This window comes from Alligator mississippiensis, chromosome 1 (assembly GCF_030867095.1).
Source record: "Alligator mississippiensis isolate rAllMis1 chromosome 1, rAllMis1, whole genome shotgun sequence".
In the NCBI taxonomy this organism is placed as follows: Eukaryota; Metazoa; Chordata; order Crocodylia; family Alligatoridae; genus Alligator; species Alligator mississippiensis.
This window is the reverse complement of record NC_081824.1, coordinates 175,496,656-175,508,701: the sequence shown is the minus strand read 5'-3', so window position 1 is coordinate 175,508,701 and position 12,046 is coordinate 175,496,656. Positions and strand designations below refer to the sequence as shown.

Below are 12,046 nucleotides of genomic sequence, written 5' to 3'. Positions count from 1 at the left end.
GGGACCAGAAGTCCCACCCCAACCTTTGCCACCAAAAGTCCCTCCCCTTGTCCCAGAAGTACTCCTTCTTGGGAGGACAAGTGCCACATTGAAACTGAAACAGAAGTCATACTTTAACAATGAATAACTCAATCAAACATCTACTGTAACTTATTTTAATTTTTTTTTTAAATATTTTTGGTCCAATTGATTGCATAATAGCTCAAAATAGCGCCCCCCTGGCTCGAGGCTGGGGTGGGTCAGGCTGGGATGGGTCAGGCTAGGCTGGCATGGGGGGTGGTTGCCTAACCAGAGCTGCACTTCCTACAAGGAGATGCTGGCTTGCAGATGGGCAGCAAGGGCCAGCGCTTAGAGAGCTTATGGAAGGGCCCCATGGGCCGGATAGAATTGCCTGGCAGGCTGGATCCAGCCACTGGGCAGTACTTTGCCCACCCCTGGCTTATACTGTTCCTGTTGTCTCTCATAATGGCCTTGAAATTGGCAAAACCTAGTCAGTTTCAAGGCTGCTACTAGAACAGCACTGAGAGTAACTAAGGTGAGCCAGATCATACTTCTGACTGCCACACAAATCTGTTACACGTGGCTGAGAATTTATACCATAATTCTACTGGTATTTCTGCCTTGACATGACTGGGGAAAAACAAACAAAAACATTTTGGTAAACTGACATAGAAGTGGATTAATGAATGGGCCAACAGGGCCCAGGCCCAGAGTTTTATGAATCTGGAAGCTAATATCCTTGCTGTTTTTCTGTAGGCACAGCTCAGTCAGAGAAGGCAGAACCAGCAGCACCCTGGTACCTGTTGAAGGACCTATGCCACCACTGCCACAGAGGGAAGGGTGCAACACCAGTCCAGTTCTACAAGGCTTTTTTTCCCCCCTTGTATTTGTGCCTTTTAGATATTTGGTTACATAGCTAATATTGGCAATTTTCTATCATAGGTGGTGGACCAGGCAATCACCTCTGCACTTCATGCTCTTTGGGCCCAGGACTAGAGATGCATCAATACTTCAGTCCGATATTGGATCAGTACCGAGATAAAGAAGATTTTCTGTATCAGATATCGGCCCAATGGGGCCAATAAAAGCTTGTACTGTGTGCAGCTGCAGCGCAGCACTCAGGCAGCCAGGAGCAGAGCCAGCAGCATGCAGGGCTGCCTCCAGATGGTCAGTCCATTGTGGTAGAAAGGGAGGGGCAGGGGGACAAATCATCTCCCCCCATGCTGAGAGAGGGCGCAGGAACAGGGGTAGGCGCTGCCCGGGTGGGGTGGGCATGGCTCCCACCGCTGCTTGCACCCCAGGAGGGCATGGGGGTGTGTGCCCCCTGGATCTGCATGGGGCAGGGCAGGGTGGGGCCGGGCAGGCTGTAGCCGGGGCTGCACAGAGCTCTTCTTGGCAGGGGCTGGGCTCAGAGCCTCTCCCCCCGCCCCCTCGTGCCCTCTCAGGGTGTAGGCGGTGGCAGGAGCCACCTTCCCTGCCACAGCTCCGTCCTTCCTGCCCCACCTCAGCAGTGCCTGTCCCTGTCCCCTCCCTCACCGTGGGGTGCATTGATCTGCCTCCCCCACGCCCCTTCCCATCCCCCTCCCCTCCCACCACAATGGACTGACCAACTGGAGGCAGCTGTATCAGAAAATTAGATTGGTATCGGCGGATATGCCTCCTTAAATATTGGCCCCCAAAATCTCTATCAGTGCATCCCTACCCAGGACCCAATAATTCTTAAATTACCAGCTCCTGCTGGTATCATTCTGAAAGACCACTTTAATACATACCTCACATGATTTTCATCTACTAATAAGTATTTATAGCAGGTCAGTGATTATCTTGCCTGTTCACATGCAGTTAACCCTTATTCAATAAGAGAGGGTGGAACACTATGTAAAATATGCACGCTAACCCTTGCAAAACAAACAAACACACACAGACAAGCAAAGCACCATACACAAATCGTGTGTTAAATTTAAATTGAATATAAAATTACTGTAAGCTGCTTTGACCTAGCACATACTTTAATGTCATTTTACTCAAAGCAACAGTACTCCAATTCCTGTCATTAATAAAACATTAAATTCAATAGCATTAGTGTTTCTTACTGGTAAATGAAGATTTACTGAGTAACAGCAATGATGTTCTAAACTGTTGTGATACCAATAAATAACAATAATAGTTTGTCATCAGCAAAGAAAAGCTTTCTTGAGGTAGTCTGCATTTCCTTTAACATTATATGAAAGCTGAGTTTGGTCCTTTGCAAGGTGACAAATCATTGTGTGTGTCTATTTATAACTCCCCATAATACTACTTATTTATGTACATATACAAAAAGTTAATATGCCCCTAAAATTAATGGGATAGCAACAGTTTGAGGAAAATAAATTAAAGAAAAAAAAATATACAGACAGGCTGAATTATAAAATGAATTAACACGCTCTAAAGTAAGGAAAAAGCTCCCCAGATATGACATCATTTGGTTAGCATTATTATATTCCTATTTTGTAAATTCAGCAGGGCTGAAGTTTCAAGAAGGACACAACCTTGATTCCACTCTCCCCCCATCCTGTTTTGTTCCCCCAGAACCACAGCCTCAAATTCTTGAAACCCATGGGAATGGCCTTCTCTGCAGCTGATAAAGCTTTGGTTCACTTTCCCTCTTCTACCGCAAATAAAACGGAACTCAAATTGGTGCGTCACATTTTCATGATTGTTGTTGTTTACAAATTCTTAATCATTAAAGTAGTAGTAGCACATGTGCTACTACTTTTCACAAATGTGTACTCAAAATTCTGAGAAAAAGCAACAGACCAAGGATGTTACCACTTTTACATTAGACTAAAAAAGAAGCATTCTTCATCCATTATGAAGTAGTGGTCTATCACCTGCAGTTTTAGATCCTTTTAATGTTTATCAACAGACCCTATTCAAACACTATTTCAAAAGTTATGCAATCATTAATTTGATCTTCACCAATGAGTTTACTACCAAAACTCAGTGTAGCAGCCAACCCCCCCCAACTTCTTTTTACATAAAAAATCATTTCAAACCCTAAAACTTTTTTATTGAAAAACCACCATCAAGAAAGCAGTTAGCTTTAGAAAAACATATCACACAAACTAAGACCACATATAAAGGCCTAGGTAAACATATTTTTATCATAGGACTATTTAACTACACTGTAAAAGAAGTCCTACAACATCTATTTAACTCATATTCTCTTCCTGATGCAGCCCCCACTTTTCTTCTGTTTTTAATGTACATGCTGAAATGCATTTGTTATACATTCCCTCTTCCTAGAAACCTATATCAGTGCCAGGTTTCATCTATCTATAATGCACAGTGCAATGTCATACGTGAGGTGCAAAGTGTCAGAGCTGATTTGGATCAGTGCCTCGACACAGTGGAACTTTCTAGCACAAGGCACGGTAAGGCAGGGGAAGTCTCGGCATGGTGAAGAGTTCAGGCATGGATAGAGTTCCCGCCGAGGAAATGCAGATTTGCATAATACGATTGGCCAATGTTAAATTATTCCCACGTGGCGGCTGGCAATTGGCTCGCTAGCCATATAAAAGGTTAGGGGCGTTTCCGCCCTAGTTGGAGAACTCCGCGATTCCCCCTGGAGTGGAACTCCAGCAGCTTGATCACCTGCCAACGACTCCCCGTCGGCGAAGCCTTGCGACGTGTCCTGTGTTGCATGCCCGAGTTAGACCCAAGCTACCCGGTCTACAAGAGCTCCTCGATTACCGATTAGAGAGTAGAATTGTTGCAACTACGATTGCCTGCGCTGTATACGACTCTACAGTGTAAGTAAAGCTACCTCTGTTTTTCCAATTGATACATCTCTCGTTTGTGCCTAATTCCGCTCCGGTGATAGAGAGCACCCATCTGCCCGTCATGGGATCGCAGCCACAACCCCAGCTAGCATTCCCGAGGACTCCTGATCCTTGATTCCCCCTCGGCCCCCACACAAAGTATCTCTAAAGAAGCACCACTCTGCCAATAGTTAAGCTGTTTCAGGTATCCAAACCACCTTCTTTAAAATTAGCACAGGTATTTCCACAGCACACAGTGCAGCATCAACACATCCTCAGAACAACAGAGTTCTTTCCATCACAGCAAGACGAGCACCACAGCTGGTAGTCCAAAAGGAACATAGAGAATTCAGGAAAGATAACTGATGGAAGATTTTTTTTAAACCAAGTATCATTGGAAATGATTCTTTGAATACCGAGATATTCCGGGGGGGGGGGGAGAGGAGGGGGGAAACCTAAGCAGGGGGCGGCTTCTCTCAATGCCAGAATGAAGAGTACCTAGAATGAAGAGTACCTAGAAAAAGATTTTTCTTTCTAACAAGCTTTGGACAAGTTAACCTAAATCTCTAAAATATATGTCTAATAAAAAACACTTTTGTCCAGATTTATCTGTTATCAGTTTTTATTTTTTAAATTCACAGCTTGATTCTTTCATCCTCACTAACAGTCCCTTACTATACAAGTGTCTCAGCTCAGTTGGGCATGACATAGGGGTAGCAGAATCAGGTCTTAAGCAGTGTTGTATATATGAATAACAGCCCTTCAGGGTCAAGCTTCTGATATTATCTCACCTTCTTCTGAAATTTCCAATTGCATGAACTGATTAATTTGTCTGAGACTCAAAATAGAAGTTAGCTTCTTTTACCTCAGTTTCATATAAAACAAAGAACTCCACCAAACAACCATTTAAATTTGATGTTTTTTTCCTGGAATTCAGGTAAAGGTTAGACTATAACTCACTGCACAGATTTGGAAAAGGAATTCACCTAAACAACAGTGCAGGCAGACAAATCCACTTTTCTTCTATCCACTAATGTTTACAAGGTGATTGAGACACAAGGTCAATTTTCATTTTCAGACTCTTGTTAAACACTCTAGAGGTTCAAGCACTCAAGATTCACAGCTTATATTGGCAACTTATCCATTTGTATCTAATTAACTAATGTCCAACATTCAATTGTGTATTTGGCTGCTTCAGATTGCTGATTTTTAGGGCCTGATAGCCTGTCCCTGATAAGCTCCCTAAACAGACCCCTTCAATGACAGGAACTCTTCATAATGCTACACAATTCAGATAAAAGGTAAGCATGAGTCATGGTAGCTGGAAGTACTTGGCAGAAATCTCTAGTCTGTTAATATAGGTTCTGGTTTTCAAAAGTGCTCAATAAGTTCACATGTAGACAACTAAAATATATATCTACCTGCTAGATACACTTCTTCCTTATTGTAAACAAAAACAGATATTTTTATATTATATATACATATTCTATATAAATATATGTATATTTTTAAATAGCCGTCTTCTTTGTTTACAGTAAAAAATAAGTGCATCTAGCAGGTAGATTTATGACTATCATATCAAGCTCTCTGTAACCAAATACCAAATGACTACCAAGTACCAAGTTTCCTTATTCTTATTAAAAGGTGCATTTGGTCAAAACAGCATTCATCGTTTGCAAAGTTAGAAGGAAGTCGCTCGCTCATTCAACTTAAAGATAATAAACCATAAGTCAGACAAGTGTTTAAGGTGAGCTCAGATTGAAAGAAAAATTAGTAGTCTTTCAAACAAGTTGACATGGTGATGCCTGTTAATCATTCATGTTACTGCCCTAATTGTTTCCCCCCCTCTTTCCCTCCTTTAAAATGTTATGAACACTCATCTTTTATGAGCTGGCAAGCAAGCGCTCTCTTTCTTTTTTCTTTCTTTCAAAGCTGTTACTTCCAGCCTTCGTTTCAAACATTAACACCTTTCCAGGGAAAATTTACAAACTATTAGCAGTTGGATATATTATGCTGAAAATTATACATGTTCCTTCCCCCACCTTTTGTCCACATATTCTAAAAGTGAAAGGTCAAGAATGAGAGTCAGAAGCTGCACTCTAACTCCGCAGAACAGCACAGAAAGAGGCAGAGCTTTTCCTCAAAGGAGCTGCAGCCTCTGTGTCCATTACATGTGTGGCTTTTGTGCTGAGGTTGACAAGGGAACCACCTGCAATCACATTGGAGTTCAGTTTGCTTTCTTTCTGTAATGTGGACACATACCTATTAGAAACAGGGAAGAATTCCAACTTACTCTGCACAAAAAATCCAATAAGAGCCTACGGCCTATTCAGCCCTGCAGCAAACAGCTCCATATCCCATTAGCCATCTCAGGGGCCATCAAATTTCACCCAGCTATGCAGACAACCATTTTAAAATAAATCTCAGAATATTAGTTTGTACAACAACAAAAGTCATCAAGCCTGCCAGACTTGATGGCAAATCAAATATATGTTAAAAAAAGTGAACGAAGAAATGCATGTTTCTCCAATATCTGGAGCAGAACTTTTAAATTCAAATGAATCACTGCCAGAAATCAAGGGAAACACTACTATAATAAAAGAGTCTTTATTCCCATCTTGCACAGTAAATTCAAAAGTGATTCCATGAAATACTCTGAATTGTAGAATTTGCATTTACATTAAAAACGGAAATACCCAAATGACAAAGGAAATACCAAAACATATTGAGTTTTGTAAACAGAATGCAAAAAATAATAAAACATTACTGTGGTTCAGGAACCAAGTCATGAACATCTCCTTAAAGCTTGAAAGTGAACTTGTATATTGCCAGGATCTGCTCCAGAAAGAACATCACTGTTATATGTACATTCCTATTTAAATTCTTAAATAATTGTAGAGAACACTATCAGTCCATGGTCCTGACCTCAATAGGGAAATCTAAACAGGTAGAAATGGTGAAATACAAATTGACTGATAAAAAACTATTAGGAGGAAAAATTTTCCACTGACCGACATCACAGATAATTGAAATATACTGTATATGGCCTCCATATTTTATTTACTTGGTTATATGAATACAAGAGGAGCAGGATATAAAAGTACAGAGCTATAATAGTTCAATCAGTGCAAGAATTATGCAAGACAAGGATTTTTTTGAGATGATATGTTTTATTAGACCAACTGTGTGGTTGGGTTAGACTTGGATAAGCTTTCGAATACAAAACGTTCTCCATCCAGACCTCATGAAGTGATGACCTCTGCCCCCGCTGGCTTCATTTCCCCCTTACTTTGTGACTTTCTTGGAAATGTGTTCATATACCTGAGTCCTCTGAAAGGCCTAGGTATACAGGTGAATCTTGGATCACTCCAATTCAGTTTCAGCACCAACCCAAAGACAAGTTCCAACCTCACAACTAAGACATAGTATGAAACAGCAGGCTATGGACAAGACATATTATGAAACAGCAGGCTATGAACCAAGAAAAAAAAAAGAACACAAGTATTAAGAACCTGGACCCATTTCATACAGCAAAGCCTAAGTCCTCGCTAGGATAGCATCTTTTGTATTCTAGACTGCTGTGCATATATATTCCAGACACTGGGCATTACTATACAATATAAACATTTATACTACATAAACAAAAAACTGTAGAATGGGTGGGAAAATATGGCCTGCAGGCTGGATTCTGCCTGCCAACTGACTGTATCTGGCCTGCAAGCAGGCAGCCACCAACTCATGTGATCCAGCCCAAGGGCAGCTGCCAGCTCCAGCTGCTGTGTGATGCCAGGCAGACAGCCGTTGCTGTTTCCACCACACCAGGCAGGCAGCCAGAACTAGTTCCACCCAGTGCTGACGCAGCAATGTTAGCTGTGGACCTGAGCGGACACCCCAGTCCCCACCCAGAACATCCCAGGTACATCCACAGCTCATGCCAGCACCCACACAGGGCTACTTTCACCATGCCAGGTGAGTGGTAACATAAGCTGCAGGCTACAGATGACACATGGGGGGGCCTGGACACAGGCACATGACCCCCCCCACAGATTTCTACACTGATGGTGGGGAACAAGGCTGCAGCCTGGCTGGAACTAGGGTCAGCATCAGGGGGGCAGCAGTGGTTCAACTTCTACGCCGACTGTGGGGCACAGAGCATGGGGCTGCAGCCTAGCCAGACCCAGTGCCTGGAAGCATCGGTAGCAGGGAGTTGTGCCCTCTCCATATGAGCACTTATGCATTGTCTGTGCTGTCCATTGGGCCAGCAGGTTCCCGGTCAGGGATGGGGATCAGGGCACGCTACAGCTCTTGACAGGGATGGAGAAAGATGTGGCCCTTGAGAAGACACCAAAACTCATGTGGCCCTTTCAAAGACACCAAAGTCATTAAGTGGCCCTCCAGCCAAAATAATTGCCCACCCCTACTCTAGAAGAAGTACACTTACACAAACAGACAAACAAACCAGTTTTCCTTTAAAGAGACATTATTCAAAAAGTACCAGTTAAGAAGAAAAAAAAGATAACATATATTATACATGAAATATAATTCATACCTGAAAGTCAAGCAACTTCTTGCCATACAGTTTTGTATAAATCTCTTTCTATCCCTTTTGCTTGTCTCAGCAGTCTCAAAAGGCCATAGGTATAAGATTCACAAAGGGTCCCTACCACTAGGTATTCTACAGGCCTAATTCTGTAGGTTTAGTCAGCACATGAATAATGCAAAATGAGAGAATTGATTTCGGCACAAAGCACAGCAGTCATGGCCACTTCCACAAAAACAAGCAGTGATGGTGATGCTCCCAAAATTTCATATAAAAGGCTAGAGGTAAGAGGACTTGCCCAGAAAATAGGAAACCTGGGTTTCCTATTTTCCTGGAAAATAGGACCTGCTCTCCTTACCCTGACTGGGATTCAAACCCCACATTTCAGAAGAGGGACTTACTCAGAGTATTGGCTAGTCTAGAGTAGGGAGGCTACTCTCAATCCTTCTTGTTGAAGCTGGGCCACTGCCAAAAATGCCATGCAAGATTACGGGGACAAAGAGAGTGAGTGAGTGAGAGCAAGTGAATGCACAACCAAAAAGAAGCCCGACTATAGAGCCCAGCGAGGAACGTATTTATGCAGGAGGAAGAGAAAAGTCCCGGTTCTAGTCCTTGGTCTCAACAGTACTTATTCATTTTGCATTAGAGTTACTGAATAAAAATACACCAGTTATGATAGGACTTTTGGTATAAGTAATGAATGTACCTATTGGTCCCTTGAAACAAATCAGACTGAAAAAGATCTAGTCTTTTCCCATTATAGCAATGGATGCCTTTTTTCCCCCCACAGGCAACATCCACTAGTCTGAACTATGCAAGATCCACTTTAGATTGAGAAAATAAGCAAAGGATAAACAAGGAAACAGAATCTTCAAAACTCTAGGCTCTTTTCCAAAACACAGTATTACCAAAGCAACTTCTGAACTTATTTTTTCTCAGCAAAACAACTATTAGCAACAGCTAAACAAATTTAAATCTCAAGCACTAAAGTGTAGTCAAGGACAAAAGAAAACATTCTGGTTAACCTCTCTGCTCCAAATATATTGGGAACGTTTAAAATACAAATAGGAATAGTAAAACGAACATTCTTAAATAAAGACGTTACATATCTCCAAAGACTGCTCCTTGGAAACGAAGTTCAAATACTTACCCAGATTTCAAATCTGTAATACGTAAACAATTAGTAGCATCCAATCCTACTTTCCCATTCCTGACCACACTGGATATGAAAGGCGAGAGCGCAGGAGAAATTCTATTCAAGGCAACTTCGGGAGACATAATTTGTCCTTTCCTATGAGCCTAAGCTCTGCCTGCAAAAAAAATAAAGAAAATATGAAGGCCTCTATGCATTTTTACCTTACTGACCTAATGAAACTCCCATGTCATCTGCAAAAATCAAAGAAAGCATTATGTTACCATTTCTGCAAAGATGAGCAAATCTGATGTGTTAGGTAACCATTAATCTAACCAAATGATTAACTCAAATGATCAAGAATGTAATATAAACTGACATACACACACACAAGGAGTGTCAATAGAGAATGATGGAATAATAAAGTCTTCTGTTTCTACATTAATAGCAGTGACAATCAGATCAAATCAGAAGAGCTGCTCACTGAATCTGAAGACAATAATTCATAGATGTTAGGGTCGTAAGGGACCTCAATAGATCATCGAGTCCGACCCCCTGCATAAGCAGGAAAGAGTGCTGGGTCTAGATGACCCCAGCTAGATACTCATCTAACCTCCTCTTGAAGACCCCCAGGGTAGGGGAGAGCACCACCTCCCCTACCCTGGGGAGGGTATAATGAATAATGAAAGTCTTGCTTTGGCCTCTGCTTTTGCTAAATATCCTGCCCCTACCAGGAAGGAACCATCCCAACTCCTAAGAATGCAGCAATTTGCTTAACTTGTTAAGGGTCATGTCTAAAGGCACATGCTTCTGGATTGCGCTGAGTGCCATGATGAAGTATACTGCAACTGCCCACCTTCTCAGCAGCCAGGGGCCACATGCCTCATGTACTGCACCAGCAGGGTCTATGCCAATGAGGGCCATGCACTGTGGGAGCTGCACCAGTGGGAGCCATGAGCCCTCCAGTCACACACTAAGCAGACACCCACACCCACTGCTGCATGGCATGTTCTGAGTTCACCATCAGCTCCCCATAGCATGCCACAGCACCCCACCTCCCTGAGGTGGGTACAAGTGAAAGCCAGAGGAGAGAGGGGGAGCCCAGAGATTCCAGATTTGCAGTCAGAGCAATGGAAGGAGGGCAGGAAGTGGGACCAGCTGGGCACCACTGGGGACCCAGCATTTTATTTTCAAGAAGGTTTTTTTTTCCCCTGGTGATTCTAAAGATTCTCTGTAAAAAGGTAAATTCCACCTTTTTGCATGGAAACAGATTTGTAGGATCCCTGGCTATTATCAAGTGTTCTAGAAAGAGAGTAAGTTACTAAATGCACCAGCAACCTTCACACTGCAATGCTTCTCTCTTGTTCTAACACTCACCAATTTGAATCAAATCCTAATTACAAGCACTAGCAGGTGACTAATGGCTACTTCCTACAAACTGATAATTGCCTGTAATTGTTAACAGTATAAAGCATCTGATTGGCTTTCATTAGCACAAAATTTGCTAATCACATTAAAGTATTATGAGCAAATCTTTGAAAGTAGTAATATGGGCCCTGTTTTTTGACACACACTATTCAAGCAAAGATCTAGTGTCTCATGCCAATCAAGAGACTGTTAAAGTGACCCTTTGCATCTAAATCATAAGCTTTCCAATATACTATTGTTCATGGCATATCCAAAAGATGAAGTACCAAATATCTATGTCCTAATAAACTGACTATTTTCTTCTCAGCAAAGATAAACTCTCAAAAGATGCGTCTCCAGGAAGTCTTTGAAAGATGTGCAGAAAGAACCTGAAGTAAAATATGGGTAAATAGTAATTATCCTCCAACTTCTCTCTTCAGGTAAAACAGCATTTTCTTTTTTGATAGAATGTAGACACGTTCAGCGTCTCAAAGCTGAACCTACAAACTCTCCACAAGAAATTGTGGGATCAGGCCTCTTGCCTCCAATCCATTTTTGAAATACAAGGACAATGTCGGAAGGGCATACAGTTCCTACCAATTTTTCTCATCTATCACTACAAGCAAGTATATATTAAGCCAGTTATTATGCACATGTACAGAACCTATACATTTACCAACACCAGATTTTGTGAACAAAGGGGCTTTACAAAGTAAAACGACACTTGGTTCATTAATTACTTTAATTCTCACTGAAATATATAATAATTCTCTCTTCCCCATCCTGTAGCATTCAAAATAAAACACTAGGCCAGGGGTGTCAAATATGGCAGGGGGTTGGACTAGATGATGTGCTTAGGTCCCTTCTGACCCTACCAACTATGAAACTATGTAGCCCACAGGCCAGATCCAGTCTACAGAGTCATGTCATCTGGCCCTCAGGGTTCCTGGAAGGTCCAGGAATTCAGGGGGAATGAGGGGGGGCAGGTCCCGCTGCCAAAATCCAGGGTATAGAACCGCACTGAGCATGCATTTCAGTAGGGGTGCACCGATCAAGAATTTTTGTGCCCATACCGACAGCTGATTATTAACGAGCGGTATTGGCAGATACAGTCCAGCAGCTTGGAGACCAACGTCCAGCCAGTAAGTCTGTTGGGGGGGGGTG

The 12,046-nt window shown here is 42.2% G+C and overlaps 1 protein-coding gene across 1 annotated transcript in view; it reads right to left on the bottom strand.

Moving 5' to 3' along the window:
• BABAM2 (BRISC and BRCA1 A complex member 2) overlaps positions 1-12,046 on the bottom strand; it is a 302,496-nt gene that overhangs the window by 288,019 nt on the left and 2,431 nt on the right. The window contains exon 2 of the mRNA XM_014598025.3: positions 9,494-9,653. Coding sequence (XP_014453511.1) covers positions 9,494-9,621 — 128 coding nt within the window. The 5' untranslated portion in view covers positions 9,622-9,653. The remainder of the gene's footprint in view (positions 1-9,493; positions 9,654-12,046) is intronic.